The sequence below is a fragment of the Epinephelus moara genome, chromosome 7 (genome assembly GCF_006386435.1).
Source record: "Epinephelus moara isolate mb chromosome 7, YSFRI_EMoa_1.0, whole genome shotgun sequence".
NCBI lineage: Eukaryota > Metazoa > Chordata > Actinopteri > Perciformes > Serranidae > Epinephelus > Epinephelus moara.
The window spans coordinates 15,280,613-15,302,612 of NC_065512.1; the positions used below are offsets into that span (position 1 = coordinate 15,280,613).

At 41.0% G+C, this 22,000-nt stretch overlaps 1 protein-coding gene across 13 annotated transcripts in view; it reads left to right on the forward strand.

Moving 5' to 3' along the window:
- mycbp2 (MYC binding protein 2) overlaps positions 1 to 22,000 on the forward strand; it is an 83,122-nt gene continuing 61,122 nt past the window's right edge. For all 13 annotated transcript variants that reach the window (XM_050049103.1, XM_050049107.1, XM_050049109.1 and 10 more), the window contains exons 1-9: positions 1 to 699; positions 2,804 to 2,879; positions 12,390 to 12,605; positions 15,558 to 15,711; positions 15,981 to 16,177; positions 18,473 to 18,715; positions 20,506 to 20,577; positions 20,875 to 20,971; positions 21,081 to 21,154. In XM_050049103.1, coding sequence (XP_049905060.1) covers positions 428 to 699; positions 2,804 to 2,879; positions 12,390 to 12,605; positions 15,558 to 15,711; positions 15,981 to 16,177; positions 18,473 to 18,715; positions 20,506 to 20,577; positions 20,875 to 20,971; positions 21,081 to 21,154 — 1,401 coding nt within the window. In that variant the 5' untranslated portion in view covers positions 1 to 427. The remainder of the gene's footprint in view (positions 700 to 2,803; positions 2,880 to 12,389; positions 12,606 to 15,557; positions 15,712 to 15,980; positions 16,178 to 18,472; positions 18,716 to 20,505; positions 20,578 to 20,874; positions 20,972 to 21,080; positions 21,155 to 22,000) is intronic.

Consider the following 22,000-nt stretch of genomic DNA (forward strand, 5'->3'; position numbering starts at 1 on the left):
CGGGGAGGGGAGGGATGATGGAGCTAAGATGGCAGCCCAACTGAGGGTGCTGCCTCTCTGGGGTCAAGAAATATTCAAGGAACGAATAAAACACGACAAGGCGGTTTTTGGAAATTAACGGCGCGGTTTCTGCTATTTTAAAACACAATCTGGTATGGCTTGAGAAGAAATATTTTCGGGAGCACCGTGTTGACGCTGTGGCCGGGGATCGGAAGGACTGTACGTTGTAGTTGCACCACCAGGTTGGCTACAATTTGCGCTTATAATAACCGGGGACCGTGGATGGTAATTGTGGCATTTCTGCACCTCGGGACGGACACATAATGTGACATGCGGCGGATTCAGTGACAAATGGATCGCATCTGATGGCTAGTTACTATCTAGCTGTGATATCTGTTGTGTGATATATGCATTGTTCTCCAAAACGATGATGTGTGCTGCTGCGGCAGCGGCCGCCGGTGGAGGGATTCTGCCCTCCTCATCGCCGTCGATGGGGCTGGGTGTCAGGGTCATTTCTGGAGCAGGAGCCGAGCTCTCCACCATCGGTTCGGGAATGGGTTCCTGCCCGACACCCGGAGCCCAGTCGGATTGTCGGACTCGGTACCAGCTTTTACTCTCAGGGCGAGCTCTGGCCGAAAGATACAGGCGGATTTATACCACCGCTATCAATGATAAGGAGCAAGGGATAAATCAAGGGAGGTGAGTGCCCTAACGTGAAAAATATACATATCGCAGAGGCTGGTCTGTCATTTGTGGGGCTAGCTATGCTAACGACCGTATGCTAACATTAACCCTTGCTTAGCGGCACGTCAGTTAACATCACTTACACCTTAATTTAATTGTTATGTACAGCTCTTGAGCTAGCCTCACATTTATCACACAAGTCATTGTTTTATCCTCAAACATTAACGTTACCCCAGGAGCTACATAATTTGGGAGCACCCTGATGCAGGGGTCAGCTTGCTAGGTAGCATTTTGGCGTTGACTTCCCTAGCTTAGTAGCCAGCTAAGCTAATGTTAGTTCACCCTTGCGAGAGTAGCTCGCCCCTGGGTGCTCTGGACATTGTGTTATCGCTAAATATTCACACATGGAATTGAAATCACCACCCACCTGAGCCATAACGACACGTAAAGCTACACCATCGGCTAGTAGCCAAAACAAGCTAGCAGGCTAACTGTCATAACAGCAATTTGTTTTCAGCAATAGCCGTTACCCAGCTAAACGTAAACAAACGTAACATTTCCGCCCGTGTTTTACGTTAATATCTAATTAAACACATTTAAACAGCCACTGCTTGCGTTGTCACCACATTTTACACCACATAGTCATTTTAAATATTTTAATATAGTAAGCTGTGTGTATGTAGGCCCAACGGCGTCACTGTTCCGATAGCTAGCTAACGTTTACTAACGTTGAGGAGCATCAGCCCTTCCCCATTGATGTATTTATCACAACACCTGGAGCTGATAATGACAAGATATAAGTTTGAACACATAATAAATGCAGCATATTCTTCCAATGCACCAAATGGCCTAAAGACGTTAGACATGTATGGGTGAGGATGTGTTGGGGTGGTGGATGAACTCATTTGCTTTTCTGGCATAAGCGGGTAATACAGTTACGTCATTCAGTCAGTCTGTCAGGTTGTAGACTGAGTGGCTGGATCATTGCAGCATCCTCCCTCTCAATCTGAGTTGTTATTCTCAACCCCCATCACCATATACAATCCCCACTTTAAGCATGGGCTAATATACTGTTGAAGGGTCTAACATTGTGCTCCTTTCATAACCATCTCCTGAGTTCAAAGGTCCTGATGCCAGTCTTTCAATGTTTATGTGACAGTGAGATATGTTGCTTGTACATGAGATGCAGATTGTCCTCAGAGAGATGCAACCTGTTTTGGAAGCCCCTTAAAGCAAGTGCCAGTTCGTTTTATCTCCCATTGATTTGTCGATGTTTACCTACCACTGTATAGACGTTTTTGTCTATCTGATATGGCCAGCCTGATTTACGTTTGGTATTTTAATTAGTAAAACTAACCCAGCTTGTCCCTGCATGCACACAGGATTTAAGAATTTGAAGCTACTTTGACAGGGTATTAGAAATCAATATTCAGTTGCTGACAGTGCACCTACAGTACTAGTGATAAATCTTGTGAAACAAGAAGTGCACAGAATGATTATATCAAGCCTTTCAAAACAGCCAATTTGGGAGCAGCAGCATTGTTTTTCTGTATTTGTAGCGAGCAATAATGGTTAATAATTCATGCACTGCCTTTATTTTTTTTAGTAGTAGTTCTATTTTTGCTCCCTGGCACTTGTCACTGGCAGCCTGATTTATAAGTGAAATATTATCATTAAAAGCTAATGCAAAACACAGATTTCACAGTTCAAAAGCACCCAAAAGGGAGTTTTTGCAAAACCAAACTTCTCCTTGTTTTGAGCATTAGTCAAGATGAGAAACACTGAATCTGGTGACACCTGCTACATGCGTCTGATGGTTAAGAAGGGTATATTGTACTTAAAGGGACATGAACTCTGCCAGCTGCATAAGATGTAGGCTGAAAGTTAAAGCAAGGTTATGCTTGTAGACACTTGGAATGGATTCAAGGTTTCAGCAGCTATTCTAAAATGAAAGCATGAATGATTTTTTTCTGGCTTGAAGGATGTGGTGATGACAAGGAGCTTTACTTCCTATTCTCCTGTAATAAAGCTTGTGATATGATGCTATGTGTTTGAGTATAACTGTTACCTAAGCATGCAATATACTTCGTAATACTGAGATATCGCTATATGCTTTCAGGGGAAAGAAGGCTTTGAGTAAGAAGAAACTGAAAAGGCGACAAAAGGTCAAGTCAAAAGTTAAATCAAGAACAAAGGTAAGGAATGAACAACTGTCATTACACTTGTCCTTCTATATAAAGCCAGTATTGCTGTATTAATGTTTGGATGTTTTTTATAGATCTGTCAGTCTTGAGACTTTGGACAAAACCTTTTTTACTCTTCAACAAGGCTTGGAAAATATATTTTAAAATATTAAAGTCTTGAGTGTTTAACCTTGTAATGGGCCAACCTCCTCGCAAATTATTTTTTGAATTGAATTGAATGCCTTCATTGTCATTGCACTTTACAATTCTACGAAATTAGGAGTGCTACTCCACCGTGGTGCATACAATAAATGCAACTTATAAACACAATAACAATCATGAAATAAAGTGCAGGTGTTGACGTGTAAGAAGTGGCAGTGAGTGGACTGAATTTGGTTAACAATGTTTGTTTAGTGAAAGTGTTGCATTTGGGAAGAAGCTTAAATGGCAAACATAATGGATGTCAGAGGTAAGATCTGACAGAGCTGACAAAAAGTTATATATTTGTTGATTTCACAGAAGTCCTAGCGAGTAGCCATTTCATTTTTAAAGGTTGCTAGAGTTCTCTTAATGCTAATCAAAGTAGTCAATTTTATGCCATAATTCTTACTTAGTTTTGTCAGGATCAGAAAGCTTACCAGCACCTTAGCAACATTCCTGCCATTTTGGAAACCAGGAAGTGCCTGATTAAATTATGTTTTTGTAGAAATCGGAGTTGACTAAAAACTGGGACACATCTTGTTGGACAGTACATTTTTACACCGATATTATCAGTATGTACTGTTAGATTTAGATTTTGAAGGCTTTTAACAGATTTTTTAATTGTTTGAAGTTGTGAATTATTGTCTAGGACAAGGATGTTTTCTGGCTCAGGGCAAATTTAGAAGTTAACAGAATGAAAGCAGATCAAAATGTTTTATAAATCATATTTATTTCATATATATGAATCCTTTAAAAACAATGGGTCACCCCAAAACAGAATTAGTGCTTTGATAAGATATAATTTTAAGGGTTGTTTTAGGACATGATCAGTCCCAAATCTCAAGGATGGGTGAGATATGTTCAGAGGGCGTGTAAGGCCATGGGTCCATTGTTGAATGGCTGTTTTTAAACCATTACAAAACTGCCTCTCGATAAATACACAATGTTTAACAGCACACAGTGTTACTTGTTGTCGTATTAAATCACAGATAGGTGCAATATTTATAAGTGGGACATAGCCCTGCCTCACATTATCAGCACTACTTAAAGCCTTTTAATTAAATATCTACATGCAGTATTTTGCATTTTCTCTTTATAATAATAAGAACAACTTGACTGACAGTTTTAATTTGGAACTGTCACAGCCTCAGGTACGCACCGATAAGTCTTTCCAGCTGGGTTGACGCTCTGCTGAATTAAATTAACAGATTGAGGATAAGATTAAAGATAAGGTTAAATTCCCTGAAACCTGGAAGGTGTTTGGCAGAAACGTTATTGTCATTGGCGTGTCTGGTCAGGTGCCAGAGAGCCCCATGCACACATGTAGCCGGAGAGGTGGATAGGCAGAATGTGAAACACATGGGAGTGGCTCTGGCTTGTGCATGATGGCCTGTTGCCGAGCGACCTAATGTGTTCCACATCTCCACGGCAACAGTTGCCTGCCTCCATCTCCTTCGTCCAGAGAGGGAACCTGGTCTGTACCAGTGGATGTGGTTGTGGTTTTTGCTTCTGGTGTGGACTTTGCATGGATGACATAAAATAATTGATATAGTCATTAAATAATGAATATAATCCACTTAGATTACATTGACTCATTGTCATTTCCTTGGTATTTTTCTCTGAGAAAGAGAGAGTAGCCTGCTCTGTGGTTGGTCTGTAATATTGTTAGCCAGTGTTTGGATTTAATTCTATTACACTGATTTTTTTTCCAGCTACTTGGCAGGCAAGATAGATTGATGTGAAACTAGCAGAGAAGGACAGAGGGTCTAGTGCTTTGTCATGTTTCACCCCAAGACTATTTCAGACTGGAAATTCAACGTAGAGTGGGCTAGTCAGTCAAGTTCTCTTCAGGTTGACTTGTTTGGTGAGTTGATGTCCTGGAACAGCAGAGGATCCTCTGTAGAGACGGAGCACGGACAAGGCTGGCAAGCAGGCAGGCATAAAAAACGTGGGTAGCTACATAGGCAGTCATGCTGTATTTGTGTATGTGTTGTGCTCACTCTTGCTCTGTCACGCCTCTCACACCGGCGTAGTCAGACAAGAGTGTGGTTTGAAAGAGTGTCTTCTCACCCTTTGTCTGCCTCTGTGCTTATGAACACATGAAAGTGGAAAGAAAAGACAGTGCATAAACGCTTATCATCCGTATGAAGAGGGTGATGTAACAGCTTTTGTGCAGGCAGATCTATGTGTGATGTGCCTTTTTCAAAACCTGTAATTTTAATAATTACTTAATGGTACAAAATGATATATTCAGTGGAGTAACATCAGAAAGCTATATACTAACTATATAATCTGATCTAAAACCTACCTGACAGCAGTGGTACCTGTGCTGTTTGATTTCCAAAACCAAACTGAACATGACATACTTCATAAAGTGGATCTACAGATGCCAAGTAGTTTATAAATTCATGCTGTGGTCATCCTCACATCAAACCATGAATCCTTGATTCTGGGCCTCTCTTTGAATTTTGGGGATTCTCCACTGCCTACCACTACTTACTGTTGAGCCCAGCATATAGCACTTGCTGTTACTATGCACTTAACACTTATGTATTAGAACCTTTTAATCAGGAGGAGGAAGTGTGTGTGTTTGCTCCGTGTATACTGTTTTTATTGCCTCATTGGAAATAACTGATTTGATCTAAAAGAAATGAATTCTTTATATGAATATGTGTGTAAGGTACAGTATGCTGTCTTTAACATACAAAACAGTTTAAGATAACCAACAGTTTCTGCTGCAGATTACATTCATAAGCAGCTTTACTGCACTGGCAATATAATTTCAGCGTAATTTTAATATTTCAAGGGTTACATATCTCTTTATTGTTGTACCTGCAAAAAATTAACTGCAAACTTTTTTGAGCTGGTCCTATAATGTTAGTACTTGGGAGGGTTAGGCATCTATAACCAGTTAGAAAAATATTGTGGTCATAATTAGAATATATAAAATGGCTAAAAATGGAGATGCCGATGTTGAAGGGAAGTGCTCGTATGCACGTCCACCAACATGATCTGCATATCCTTACATTTTACCCTACTATAGATATGACACACTACTTCTTGCATTTAAACTGAATATTGCTATTCATTTTTACTGCAAAGTCGCTGCATATTGGGGCTTGGCAATATGGAGAAAATCACATGTCACAATATTTTTGACCTGATATCTCGAGATCAGTATTGCTCTGTAATGATATTGTGCATTCATAAAATATTTACATCATAAATAAATGATAAATAATCGTCAGTAATATGGATATAATGACTAAATGGGCAAAGCCAAATAATACAACTAGAACAGTCTGGTATGTTTGGAAGATTACATCACTTTACTGTAATGCAGCCTTTAAAACCAGGAAAATACATCACTTAAAATATTCTGATATCCAAAATCTAAAACGATATTTTGCCTCATATCATGATATCGATATGATGTTGATATTGATACTGTATATCTCACACTACTGTCTGCATTAAACTGAATATTTCCTTTTATTGCCACTGCAGAGTAGCTACATATAATCTTATTTTGTAAGACCGAATTGAATATCATGTACTCGTAACCTGTGGTGCACAAAAGTTATACCTGGGTAAACTGAGATGGGTATGACAAAGAACAATGGTGTTGTCTATTAGGGGAAGTTAAATGGCAAAATAAGTCGGTCAGTCAAGTAGTATACAATTGTACAGCATCTCACTTTTTAAATACTTGCTAAAGAACAACAGATATTAACAGTATTGATTATGTAATCTAAATTATTTGCCATTGTTCAGTATGAGAACTGGTAGCCCCACTTTGTGCCTCTCATGTATTAGCATTAGCGTTTCACTTAAGTCACAGAGCGAAGCATCCGTTTTCTTGAAAGATAAATATCCAGCAATGTTTGTAAAGCCCAGAAGGTTCTTTCACACAATGTACCCTTGTTCTGCAAGTATTTCTGGAATCTTCCAGTACTCTTTAAACCATCTGCATGAAAAATATTAGTCTGCTGCATAATTAAAATTATTTTTAACTCGTTTCCAAACTGGCTTTGTTTCTAAATCCACACAAACATAGTAGCCATGTGCACGGACAGACATGTGGACTAGAGGTGATTTTGTGCAATCAAAGGTTAAGTCTAAATAAACACAGCCATGGTTGCTCTTTAACACCACGATTGATTATTGGACGCCTTTAATGATTTGAATATTCCCAATCTGCTGATATGGTGATGCAAACTCACAATCACTCAGCTTGAGCCTATTCTTCGGAGGAATCCACTTTTCTTCTTATTTTTCCATAAAGCCAGCAGTCTGTAATGTGTAGCTGTCTAAGTGCGGTCAGTGACTCCATACCAGCTTTCTCCAAAGCTTTTAGATGGCCATTAAATCATCAGTGAAGTGCAGACAGAAACACAAAAGAAACCCACCAGATGAGCAGCATGTTTGGGCTGGTGCTGTTACAAAGTGAGAAGAAACCACAAAACATCAGCAGGTCACGGGGCTTTTTCATAGTTGTGTCTGCTGCTGCTCGTGCGCATTATGACGTAGCTTGAAGATGCCACTTTCAATGACCAGTTTGTGTTGATTTGTTGAGTTTTAAATTGGGGACTGTCGGCTCTGGTGAAAGCTGTCAAATACAATTTTCAGTCGCAGTGTGAGGACTGTGTTTCAGCAGCTTCGTGTTCTGTTTACAAGATGTAGCCTAACCTATCAGATATAGTGCAACATATCAGAATTGTTCACTCAATCTACAATCTTTCATTGACCTGTTATATGATGGAAACAATAACTTCTAGACTTTTAAAATCTATTGATCTGAACATCAGATTATTTTACAGCTGCCTCTTTTGTGATGATTATTTATGGGACAAAGTCCTATTGGGGCAGAGTGAGTCACATAATCCTGCCATACAGAGTGTGGCCACTGTGTCAAATGTACCTCACATCTGAGTGCTGCTCCTGGGGGCTTGTTATAAACACATACAGATGTACGCCAGCTACATCACAGGCATTTTCTTATTAAAAAATGACAGTTATTAAAATGACAGCAGCCTTAACTTAACTTTCCTGTAAATGAGGACAAGAAGTCTGTATCTGCAGATCAAAACTGTTGTTGCTTTATGTTTTTCTGACATATTAATATGGTAAATTTACACAATTGTTTGCTGAAATAAAGACATGTTATTCCTGTATTAATGTGAATTTAAAACCACGTAATAGCAGGAAACACAACCACATTTAATGTAATTGTGAGTGATAGAGGGGTTTGTTTGTTGTGGATCACAGATGTTGTCTTTAACTTGTGTTTACCAGCTTTAAAGGTCCAGAGTGTAGGATTTAGGGGGGGATATATTGGCAGAAATTGAATACAGTATATTTTCTTTATTGTATAATCACCTGAAAATAAGAATCAATTTGTTTTGATTACATCACAATGAGCTGTTTATGTAGGCAGCCGGTCCCTGTCCATGGAGTTGGCCATCTTGCACTGCCATGTTTCTACAGTAGCCCAGAGCAGACAAACCAAACACTTGCTCTAGGTAGGGCCATTTGCATTTTGACGTTGGCCATTATAGTTGGCAGCCCCTCCGCGATGAGCCGAGCAACGTTGACAAAACACCAATTTTTAATGTGAAACTGATTTATTCAGTGTGTTTACTGGTTTAAATCACCTGGTTCAGATCATTAGGCTCATGGTAAAACACTCCTCAACATCTGGATCTTGAGTTACCGGAGCAAAAAGGTGAGCACACATTAGCAGGTGCTAAGCTAGTGGCCCATCTGTGGCGAACCAAACGACACAGATTTTTAATGTGAAACTGCTTTATTCAGTGTTTTTACTGATTTTAAACACCTGGCCCATTTGTATTGGAGAGGAAGAGACTGTCAGTTCCCAGTAAAAGGAAGGAAGGAAGAAGGAATCCTAACCCAGACGTCATGCTTGGCACACAGGAGAACTTTCAGCTGGTTGCAGTCTGCAATCCTCACTGCTAGATGCCACTAAATCTTGCTTATTGCTCCTTTAACAATACTACTCCCCTATAATATGTAACAGAGTCTCCTGTTATGTAATAATATCATATTTGATCTCATGAATATGAGGTTAATGAGGTTCTTTGAAGTGCTGTCAAACAATGGAGACAGCCAAAACACTGCATGCTTAAAGGAAGTAGACAAGACAACCACCAGTATCTTTGTGGGGACTATCTTTGATTGTATGGGTCAGAAATGCTAAGCTTCCTATATCCAATGCACAGCATCTTTAATGCAGTGTTTTGGTCTATACTCCATCCTTTTGTTTTGCTGTCACCTCCCAAGAAACCCATTTCCTCTGTCTTGCTTTATGGGGTTGGGTTATTATAGCATCTCTAGGTTTTAAATCGTTGAAGTGCTCTTTCCAGGCAAAGTGCTCCTTTGTGAACGCTGCACAGTCACTTGGTCACAACTGCTCCTGTAGCAGCGAGGCAGGAGAGCAGTAGACGGTACTGTTAGACGAGAGGGGAGCTAATATCCTCCCCACTGGTTTGAGCTGAGAATGAATGACCTTTCTCCCCAAATAGATGACATCACCCTCTGTGATTGGGATGCCAAAAGCACAACACTGCAAGAGAGGCACAATCGATCATTATGATTCTCTAGAGGTTGCCTCAAGACTGGAGTTAAAAATGCTTCGCTTGGTGGGATGGAGAAAGCTTATCAATTAGTTACTTTATGAAGTTTCGGTGTGCAGTGTCGTTTCTCTAATCATAATGACGATTTGGATGTAAGTGCTTAAGCTTTGCTGTAATGATTTTATCCTAAGTCTTCCCTTTTGGCTTATCCACCTCATTTGTATCAATGAGGGTAGACTTAATATTGGAAACATCTCCCAGTATCAAGGAATACAATACAACAACACCACTAACTAAATCCCCTTAATGACCATTAAAGTGGCTGTAATGAATGTTTTACAATATAAAAACAATTTGAAAACAATGTGCAAGGAGTTGCTCTTAGTGATGAACCCACAGAGTACTGTCTCACAAAATTGAATTATCCTAAAATAAGGTATTTGTCTCATTTGTTTACAATCTGTGCAAAATGCAGTACCCTCTTTGTGTGGTCCCTTAACTTGGATAAGAAGAAACTCTTTAACAGGTGCAGAAATCTGCGTAAATTGCTAATTCAGCCCAGTTACCAGAAGAAAATGTTGGCATTGTACAGTTCTGCAAACCATTAATACGTTAAGTTTTCACGTTTCATACCTATTATATGCCTGCCAAGCTGCAGACTACTGTTTAAGATCAACAAACAGCAAAACCGCTTGTGATTTAAAGACTCATTACTGTTTCCAGCAGCTTCATAGGCACAAAAAGCAGTTGTTTTTTTACTGCTTTTCCTACCGTGTTTGTGCCCCAAAACTGGGGATTTTAAGCCAAAAGATGATGTTTTCATGACCACAACTAAGTGGTTGTTGTCCCTAAACCACACATTAATCACAATGTTGTTGAAATGTAAAGCTGCAGCGATCCGCTACATAAAAATGTGCAAATGAAGCATATCCATGGTTTGCAGAAACACACAATGCCAACTTTTTTTTTTTTTGCTGATTGGGTTGCCAAAGATAAGCTAAAACTTGCCATTCTGATTTATCAGTTGTCATTCGACTACCTTTTTGTCAACTGAAAAAATCAACTGTTTCTTTTGCATCTTATTGCTTTTTGCAGTCGTAGTAAACATCTTTTGAAGCTGTGGTACAGTTTGATTTCTCTTAAATTTAACTTAAAGGCAGCTCATTTCTTTTCTGCACTGGTTATGTAAAACATTGGGTAAGCCATTTTGTAACAGCAAAAGCTGTGCTGAGCTGATCTTGAAATGGGTAAACACTTGCCAAGCCCAGTGTGTACAAAAGTGAGCCTCCTGAAGCGGTCAAAGCAAAGTGAGGAGTCATTTCACGCCACAAATGTGTCACTGACGAGACACGAGGACACGACACATTGTACAAAGACTAACTGTGTTCACCAGAGGTTTTACGCTCCCCAACCTAGTAGTTATATAACTTTGTTAAGTCAATTGTGAACGCTAACATCTGTCCAGAGTCCCTTAGGTTTAGGAACCTATGCCTCTGAGGAATTTTCAGATGTTACTTTTCGTGTGAAGCCAGATGAGAAATTACCCCACTAATTGTACCACTTGCTTTGGTGTGTCATTTGTGGACGCACACTGAAACTGCTTCTTAGGCAGCTGCATGAGTCATAAACAGTTGAGAGACACAACCCAAAATAAACAAATTAACTGCCTTTCCATGTGATGTAATGTTTACAACTCATGGTATAAATAAGGCGGTCGAAGCATGGAACAGACAGGAACCACAATGCAGCGATGTGTCACTTTGAACCTGTGCACATCTGGTATTAACATGCGTCATGGGTGATCCGATCACAAGTGGACAGCTGTTTGTCTGTTCACACATGGCAGTAGAACGTGTCTCCATCAGATCTTGCTTCCCCACTCTATATGCAAATAAACAGATGAATCCTTCCTGTTTGCAAAGACCAAATGTATTGTTGTTTTTAACCTACGAGAGGTTTGTTGTGCTGTATGCACACTTACAGCCGTTACTATTTAGAATCTTAATTGTAGGGCTGTGTGCAGCGGACTGATTAGCAGTCTCTGTCCCCTTTTCTCTGTTTATCATGAGGCAAGTGCCGCCAAGTGACTACTGCTGCTGGAGTGTGAAGTCTGTGAAAAGTTTGTGAGAGTCGGCCCGGCTGCACACACACAGTGACAGGGCTAGCTTTTATTATCACACGGCTAACATTACCCAATGGTTATTAACAGGTAGAGCTGTTTCGGTGGTGGTGGCGGTGTGAGGTTGATGGGGCTGTTTAACAGCTGCTGCTGCTGTGTTAGCACGTGCTAACTAGGTAGGCGTTAAACTGACTGTTCGCTGGGAGGAGAGCAGCTCTAAGGATTGTCCCTCAGCTCTGCGTCTGTGTCACTGCATCAACAGAAAGTTTCTTATCCAGTGGGTAGTCAGATAAGCAAGGATGACAGCTGTGTAGGTGGTCCTTCAGTGTGGCCCAAGACACATTAGCGTACACACTGGCTGAAAGAATGTCTCTTTTATACTTTTTGAATTGTATCTACAACGTTAAGGCTTAACGTGAGGTAAATATTTACTGGCACAAGAAAACTACACTACAGGTGTAAACACAACAGACTGTAACTCTTAAAATTAGACGCAGTTATACAGAATTGACATTGCTGTATGTGAACGACTATAGGTTGTGCTGAATAGTTTACCATTACACCAAATAATATACTTGCTGACCTGCTTCACCTTCTGTTTTTCCACAGGGTGAGAGTCTAGATGGAGCCCTCTGCGTGCCGGACATCAAGCTGCACAGCAACCCATCCGCATTCAATGTCTACTGCAACGTGCGGCACTGTGTGCTGGACTGGCAGCAGAGAGAGGCCTCCCTCGTGCTGGCGTCCAGGAGCTCGGTGCAAAGCGGCGACTCAGACAGCGAGGAGGAGGAAGAGTACCGCGAGCCAGCCGTGAAGCTGCCAAAGGTACGAGCAGGAGGCAGTATTAGCTGCTAATGTGGCGGCTGCAGTGCTCGGCGTCGAGGCGAGAGCCAACCTATGCCCTTTATCGTAGGGGTATAACAATGCTTTATCTCCCTGGGCTCGTCTGCAGGGCTCATCCTTTTTATTGTTGTGATAATTAGAGTCTCTTTACCAGAGGTTTGAAACCCCCCCCCCGTCCTAAGAGGATTGCAGTGTCTGCTTGGTTTCCCCAACTCTCTCTCCCTCTTCTACTGCCAGTTTATCTTTCTTACTTCATATCAGGGCTGTCAGTTTTCATTTAAGATGCATATGGGTTTTTTCCACTGGATTTTGGATTATTGCAGAAAATAAGGTCTGTGGCAAACAAGTTTCTTTGTTCAGCAAGATAATCTTCACAAATGAACACCACTTATATTTTTAAAGCATAAATGCAATCGGCAGAAGTAAAAAGCTAACGTCAGGCTATAAACAAACTACACCACTGGTGCATCACTTAACATCACCACCACAGCAAAGGCTTTAAAGCCATGTTTGGTGGTTGACGCTCTGTAGTTTCATTTAGCCTCTTGCTAGCAACTGCCTTTTCTGAGACACCTAAAACATTCAAAATCCATGATGTATTTTATGTCATAGACCAAAATGTGAAAATCCCTTAAGCTTGTATTAACCACAGACCGCATTTCATGCATTTAACCAAAAACACGTTAAAAATAAACCATCAGGGTGCCGAGTGGGAGCCCCATGTGCAAAGGCTATGTCCTTGCTGCAGCTGCCCTTTGCTGCATGTCATCCCCTCACACTCAGCCCCTCGATGCCACCACTGTCCCATCAAATAAAGGCCAAAAAGCCCAAAAGGATGACTTCAGGATGAGGGAAACAGAAGTGCTAAAATGCTAACTAATTTCCGGGTTTTACGATTAATCTCTGCAGCACTCTGTATCTCTATGTTTGATCTGTAACTGCAATAATTTTCTAGTTCTCTGTCTATAAGCATATTGCACTGTTTTAATTAATTCGCTCAATTAGTTGTACTCAAGTTGGGTGTCTCTAAAATGCAAAGTCACCTCAACTTACTGCATGCCCTAAGTCCCTGTCTGTACACTCGGCTATTATTGCTGTTCTCTTTGATTGCATAAAATAGAAGAGACTAGAAGGCCATACTGACCAGACAGTTATAACACCCAAACTTCTGAAAGGCAACGTGTCAAAGGATCCACTTAGGTTCTGTGACATAATGAAAGAGTGAAGGCTGTTGTTCGCTCTCTTTTTAAAAGGAAACTGCTTCCCAGCACCACCGCAACAAATCTGAGGAGTCATATGTTACATCAAAGGACTGTTCAAGCAATTTCACTGTTGCAGACAAATTTCCATTGTTGGAATAAGGTCATAACCAAGCAGAGAGTAGACATGGAGAGGAAGATTAGGAGAAACTAGTGGAGTTGTAGAGTGAAGTGTTATATTCGGCGTGTATCTGATCCATTAACCAGCGCTTATTTTGGTGAGAAATCAATTTTTGAAATGTTTGCCTCTCATTTCTATGGTCTGCTCTCACTAAAACAGTGCAGCTAACCAACAGAGGCTGGTAGTGAATCAAGGGAACATAACAACACAAGAATACTGTCAACATATAACGCCTTTTATCTTGTGTGTCTTGAGTTATGTGTTTTTGCGAACGAGTAAGGATGAGTTGATATTTCATTTTTGTCAGACTTTAGTCTTCTCTTGTATGGTAGGCAGTGGCTTGTCACCCAAGTCATGCAGCAGGGGCACCATGAACAATTGTACAATATAGTTTAGTATTGGGCCACAGGTGGCTTCAAATTACCTGAATTATGCCCCACTTTTCTTTATCACTCATGCAGTCAGTGTTTAAGACCTGCTGCTTTAAATGGCTCACTAAACAGGACAAACCTTCCTACAGTGTGACAGCACAGTAATTGAACAGTCATTTCAGCTCGTGTTGATCGCACACTGTTTATATTTGTTAGCAGGTAAATACTGGAATGTCATGGATGGATTGGATTAACTTTTAGTCGTCATTATGGGTAACAGGAAAGGCTGTATGCATTTTATCCTGTGTCAGACAAATTAAATAGGCTGCTGTTGATATATGTTCGGGTGATTTAGTTTTAATTTCAAAGCATATGTTAAGAGCCTTTGTTGTGTGTGTGTGTGTGTGTGTGTGTGTGTGTGTGTGTGTGTGCTTTAAATAAGTAACACTGAATGAGCACCTGCCTTGACAAAATATTATTATGTCATGTACACAAATCTAACAAGCTTAAAGATCACATAAATTAATCTATATCTATTCAGTTAGGTGTACGTTATTATCTTGATATATCTTTTCTAACTGGCTGTATCTTTAAGTTTTTTTTATTACTTATACACTGATGCTGAGCTCTCAATTCTCTGTTACAAAACAAATTCTTCAGGGAGATAGGAGGGAACATTGGAGCATAATTTGATTCACTAACAAGCCATACTGAGAGCGAGCGGCATCCTTTTCTAGGCCAAACTCCTTCGCCAGCCTCCCTTCTCCCCGCTCTCAAGTGGGTCTGTCATTATACAAAATGTTAATAGTGGATGTTGAAGTCAGCGGTTGTAATTGTACATACTGCGAGCCCCCGGGTAAATGTAGGTTGTTCTACTGTAGGATCATGAGGCCGTGCTGTTACAAGAAAAACATCCGCTCCAAGCTTCTGTTTATCATTTTGGTTTCGTTTACAATGAAAAGAAAGACATTTCCTATAATCAATAGTAACAAGGCAATTAAATGTAAAAATAAAGAGCTGACAGGAAGTGGTGATTGTTTTTTCATCTATGCAACATGTTGGTATGTTTCATCTTAATTTGCTATATAAAGTGGCATCACAGCTTTATAGACCTGGGCTGTGGTCCGGCAGCATGGTGTTCATTAGCTCATAGACATATACTCCTTTCTCTCTCTGTGTACAGATCATTGGCATCGGCCTGTGTGGGGTATTTGAGCTGATAAAAGAGACTCGGTTCTCTCACCCCTCGCTGTGCCTGCGCAGCCTGCAGGCCTTGTTGGACATGCTGCAGGGACAACAGCCTGAGGGCTTTCAGACTGAGCCTCCTGATGTGCTAGGTAAGGCTGAAAATGCGGACACATGAGAGTTTACTCGGTGCATGTGTAGAATCTAATGCAATCTAAAGCACTGGCCTTGCAACTGATCTTTCTTGTGAAGCTTAAACTGTTCAGTTTTATTGTCAAAGATCATTTTGAAGGAGCAGCTAGTTGCAGTGTTGTCTTGCACTGCATTTGCTGCTAGTATTTTCTTCAGCTTTACGCACAGCACTCCCACTTGTCTCTTTTTATAAATATCTAACCTGCCCACCTCTTGTGTGCTTCCTCAGAGTCTCTTTTCCAGCTGTTATTGGAGACCACGGTCCGCAGCACGGGACCCAACGACCCGACAGGACAGGCCATCACAGCTCTGTCCTGTGCCTGCCTCTTCAGTCTGGTGGTGGCCTGGGGGGACACCGGCAAAATCCTGCAGGCCGTCTCTGCCATCCTCACCAACAACGGCAGCCATGCCTGCCAGACGATACAGGTAATTAACAAATTTAATTCATTTACGTTGCATTTGTAAATGTGACTGCAGAATTGCCTGTGTTTTTCATCTTTTTTAGCATCTCAGTCAGTTATTTTTTTAGGCTTCCTGGCACGAGTAACTACTGTCAGTCAGATGACAGCATGTTGTTTTTATACTGATCACCTGCTCAGATCACTATCTTACCAAGGGCTGGGCGATATAACGACCATGTGTGATATACTGATACATATTCAAGCAAGATATAGATTTAGACAACACTGTTTATGTTGATATAGGGTCAAGTTGGGTTACATAACGCCACTCTTCCAAAGAGCCATGTCAGTGTGCATCTCTCCTCTCTCTCACTCTCCACACAGCTCCACCCCACTCACTCACAAGTTCTTCAGCAACACTCAGAGAGACACAGAGCTGCTACTCTGCTTAATCTCTCTGTTAATTACTCCACAGTGCGAGATCAGTCTATATGTTTCACCTGCTACGCTAAATCAGTCTGTGGGGTGAATAAAATTATTGCAGTAGCGCCTGTGCAGCATGTGCAGGAGACAGAGCAGTTTAATTGTGTCAGGAGAGCGTTTGATTGCTAGTTTGTGTGTGAGGTGGATCATAGTGCATCGCTGGTCTTCTTGTTAGTTGTCTTCGGTTTTGGGACATGGAGACAGTGCCTGGATGCAGGCGACAACACAGACATTTCATACACAAGATGTTAATGATGTGGACAAAGTGTCTTTCGCTCCTTCCCTCCCTTGGCTTCTTTGTTCATGCTGTGTACATAAATACGATTAATAGACCAGGTAAATAAAAATATTTGAATCATTTTCCAGCACTAGATTCATTTAAAAGGCCATGGAAAATGACTTTAAACTCCCCCCACAAAGATATTTAATTGTTCCAAACTACAATGGATTTAGACCTACTTCATACCTTTATACTCATGGTATAGTTTGTGTCCTGTGCAGCAAACCTTTAAACCTATGTAGCTCCAGTGCTGTGTGCAAAAAGTTACCCTACAGCCCTGCTATGTTGTGCAGCTGCATATTTTCAAACAGGGAACAAAATTCCCGTCTTTGCATTTTATTTTGATCACAGTCTGTTTTTATAAAAGTGCTTGTGACATCTCAAATGTGATTTTGACTTGCATCTGAACATGTAGAGCATACCGAGATATATATCGTGTGTCACCATTTAGCCTGAAAATACCGAGATATGAATTTTTGTCCATATCCCCGGCCCCATATCTTACACTAAACAGACATCTTTATGTTAGATGAGAAATTCCAGGTGTTCTTGATGCTTGTATTTGATGAAGCACAAGCTGGATGGTATTGTTCTCACATACCCAATTGCATTTTCCAAACCACCTCCACCAGGAAATATGTACATCTCTGTTATCCCTTGAATTTTTCAGATCAGTAGAATTGCTTCAGATCACTTTGGTGGCTTAGGTTTCTTTTTCAGAGAAACAGAAACCGAAAGAAAACTCTGGCTCCACCTAACATTTCCTCTGAGCGCAGTGACTCAGGGCAGCGTCTGGACTGCACAAATTGAGTTTTGGAAAATGTCAAGGCGCTCTGAGTCACCTGTTTGATTATGTTACCCTACCTGCATTCTTACGCCAATTAGCTGCTCTTCAGTGGGCTTTGATCTGTAGCTCGTTCTCCCTCTGTTTCTTTCTTTCTGTTTTTTTTTATCTGCTTTATATCAAAACTGCTCTTTCAAAAGTTTGGGAGTAACCTAAACAGAAAGCACTTTATTTAATTTCGTAGGCAAGCTGTTTAACCATAAAATAGTTTCACCTCTACCTGCATCCAGATAAAATTACTGCACTTCACCAGCTTGACTTTTTAGCCTAACACATCTTTCCCCCACAGATGTAGATGTGGGTGATTTTTTTTTTTCCTGGTCTTCATCTTTCAGGCACGGACTGGACTGTGAATCATCACAATGGCAGGCAGGCTGGCGGGAAGTGTGGGCTTATGAGCTGGACGTGCCTGTGTGTTTGTTTGCATGTGTGTGAGATCAGCGGTGTGGTGTCATAGCTGCCATGGGACTGGTGTGAGAAATGTGTGTGTGAAAATGCTTTCAGGCGGACTGAAAATAGCGCAGATATGCAGGTACAGTAACCACAGTCTCAGTCACTAATATGAGACTTTGACTCAGTAGCAACAAAGAAGCTCAGAGGCGAGTTCCTACCTGTTGCAGTGTACTTCACTGAATACACCCCATTATGTCACATTAGATGTTTGCAGTCCTGCAATATTTCATCGCCCTCCTTGTCTCCCTGAATCTCACCAGGTGCCCACCATACTGAATGCCCTACAGAGGAGTGTACAGGCTGTCCTGGTGGGAAAGATTCAAATCCAGGATTGGTTCGGGAATGGCATCAAGCGCGCTGCCCTGATGAACAAGTGGGTCCTGAAAGAGGTGGCCATTGATGAGGATGAGCGCTGTCTTCTACAGACTGATGGCTCCTTCCTGTACTTGCTCTGCAAGGACGGACTCTACAAAGTGGGCTCTGGATACAGTGGCACTGTCAGGGTATGTAACATTCAAAGCCGAATGTTAAGTGATAATCAGATACTTTATCTCCAGATTTGGTGATTCAGGTGGGTTAATGAATTGAGAAAATTGTCTTAATTCTTAAGATAAATTAACAGTTAAACTGGATTATTTAAATAAATGCAGTGTCACAAATCTAAAAGGAGGGCTGCATTTTTTGACTCAGGAAAAGTTTACTTGTTAAAGATACATGGGTTTCACAGGATAGCAACTATAGCTCCCTTCCCACTGGACAAAAATCCCACTAACACCTGCGAACAGCTGGCTTTTGTATTTAATGGGAAAGGTTATAATCATCATTTACCCCCAGTAGTCACAGATACTTTAGCTCCAGCTCTGATCAGCTTGAGTGGCAGCCATGGAAACGTACCCCTTTGACGGCACAATTCATTGACAAGCCGCCACAAAACACCTTTAGTGTCCATCAAACAGTACTCAAGCATCGTTACAATTTAGTCTGTAAGGAATTTAAGATAGAGACTGAATAATTTAGACATAGAAAAAAGACGTAACCAACATAACATTTTCACCGGCCTCCATGTTGCTTTCTACTGTTTACCAACTGGATTTACAGCCTGTCTTTGATGTGGAACTTGATACACCAGAAAAAAAGACAAACGCAAAACTGAAAGGCATACTCTTGTACCCCTGAGCCGTGTACACAGCTCTGGTCTACTGGCAGTTGGAAAGGAGCCTGTTTTTCCTGGTTTTCCTGCATTTGAAAAACCTGCATACACATGCTAATTTTGGTGAAAAAATGGTTGAAGGATACTCTCTGAGTTGCCACTTTATTAGGCACACCAAGCTAAAAACAGATGCAGTTTAAAGTCCTATATGCACAGAACAAGTATCACCTGGAGACCTCTAGTAATTTATAATAATTGCAGAGGTCGTCTGTGATGTATGTCCATGCAAATCTGCCATGTTCGTAGTTTGTCAAGATAAGTTTCCACTGCAGATTACCTACCCTATTTTGCCAAACACAGAGGTCATATGATAATATTAGTCCCGTGCGAATCAGCACCTGCCTTTTGTGCATCTTTCTTCGTGGAGAATTGACATTAACACCTGTCACCGGCCATTACTTTCAAAGTACTAGAAAACAGACGGCTACTTCTCGTAGTCATGGGTGTTGTCATTGTCCATTGCTTCCAATGTCTGTGGCTGTGATGGACGGCACAATTAAAACCTTGACGTGATATCTGTGGGGACAATGTCAGGAAATATCCTGTGTCAATGTGCCACACAAAACACAGACATGGTGGAGGCAATTTCAGATACACCCAAGGTCCCCAAGTAATACTAGTCCTGTGCAAATTGGGCTTAATACAACAGGCCTACAATAAATCCCCCCTTTATGAAGGGTGTAATGTTCTGGTTTTGTTGAAACTGTTTTGGACACAACTTTCTGGACATTTTGGATGACGTAGTTTGTGGTGCTGTTGAGCTGTATTTATACTGACAGGTGTTTCTATTATTTTTGTCCAATCCATTTATATCAACGAGGCTAGACTAAATAACAGAAACGCCAGAAACAGGGGAATGCTACTAAACAGCCATAGCACTGCCTTAAAACAGAATATGCTCTTGCTTTTAAAGAGGTTAATGACTTTGATGGGTGTTAAATAAAACAGTTTTTGTGTGTGTTTCTGCCAGCATTATTATGCCAGCGTTTGTAGCTGTCTGCTGATTTTCCATCTGCCAGCAACACATTAAGGTTTGTCTGTGTTTGTGGTTTTCTGCTCATGTGTTCAATCGATGCCTCACAGGGCCACGTGTACAACTCCACGTCTCGTATCAGGAATCGGAAGGAGAAGAGATCATGGCTCGGCTTTGCTCAGGTACGTAGAGGAGCTATCATCAAGATGCTCCTTGCATACATTTTCAGTAAAAGTGGCCTTGATAAGACTTGGAGTATGTAAAAAATTCAGGTCACGTTTAAAACTTAGAGTTGACCTCCATAAGACTTTGGTGATGTTGGTAATTTGTAATCAGGGAGTACATTTCAGTTTAATAATGACAGATTTAATCACAATATCATCTTTATTACTATTAACAATATGTCAAAGTCTAAGCTTCAGTTAGAAATAGTCCGTACAGATTGTCGATCAGCAGCAGTGTTTGTCTTGTGTCTTCAGGGGTACTTGTTGTATCGGGACACAAGTAACCACTCGATGTCTGCCATCAAGATCAACCCTGAGACTCTGGAGCATGAGGGGACTGTCACCATGCCAGGTGCCAATAAAATACTTTTTTATTTTATTTTTTATTTTGACTTGTTTAAAAAAACACCCCACAGAAGCTAAAATTAAAATATTCACTGTCACTTTGCTTCTCTTTGCAGGTCAACATTCAGATGGGCAGAACATAATCTTCACAGACGGAGAGTACATCAACCAGATCGCAGCCTGCAAAGACGTAAGTTTAAAGTTCCTGCTAAAGTTGCTCATTGCCATGATGATATCCATCTATTGTCTTTTTAGGCTCTTCAAAAGAACATTTTAAATGTGAAATTGAATCAGTGTCAGTTAGGGAAATTCTCAGTGTTTCCACTTCTTCCCCGACATGTATAATTGAATTTAGAAATACTGCCTATGCTTGAAACATGGTGGAAGGAACTGACTTTATCATACACTTCAACTATTCACATGGCAGGGCTTAATGCTCAATTCAGATTATTTCCCCAGATCTGATCCTTCTATGTAGACTGTTCACTTGCATGTCTGAAGTGACCCATATCTTACATCAGTGTTAACAGATTTATGTCCTGAAACGCCTCACATGCAACCAGTAACGTCACACACATGCACGTTGGGACAACAATTTAAAACAAAGCTAACACAGGCATTTGGAGAGAAAATGACATACTGGTTCAAGTTTCATCTCCCCAATGATCACTACAGCAGGAATGTCCGATGATGTCATCCCCGCATAATAATTAGCCACGTGCTTCTGTTTGGAAGAGTGTGCAGCGTTTTTGGGAAAATGGTCCTTCAGAGCAATTGGTGTTTGTTTTCGGGATAACTGCTGTCACACAAATGAGCTTTCGGTCCACTAGCTCTATCAGCAGCTATTACTGGTAGTTCTGTGGAGACAGAGGGGTGTGGATGTGGCTGGGAGAGGAGTCAAGAGTGGTGGGGCTGTGATGTGAAGGGTTTCACAGAGGAACAGTTACTCCAGACCCAAGGATGTTCAGGGCTACATTCCAATACTGCGGTCACAGCATGTAGGCAAGCGGTCCCCGTCACAAAGCATCTAGCAGTC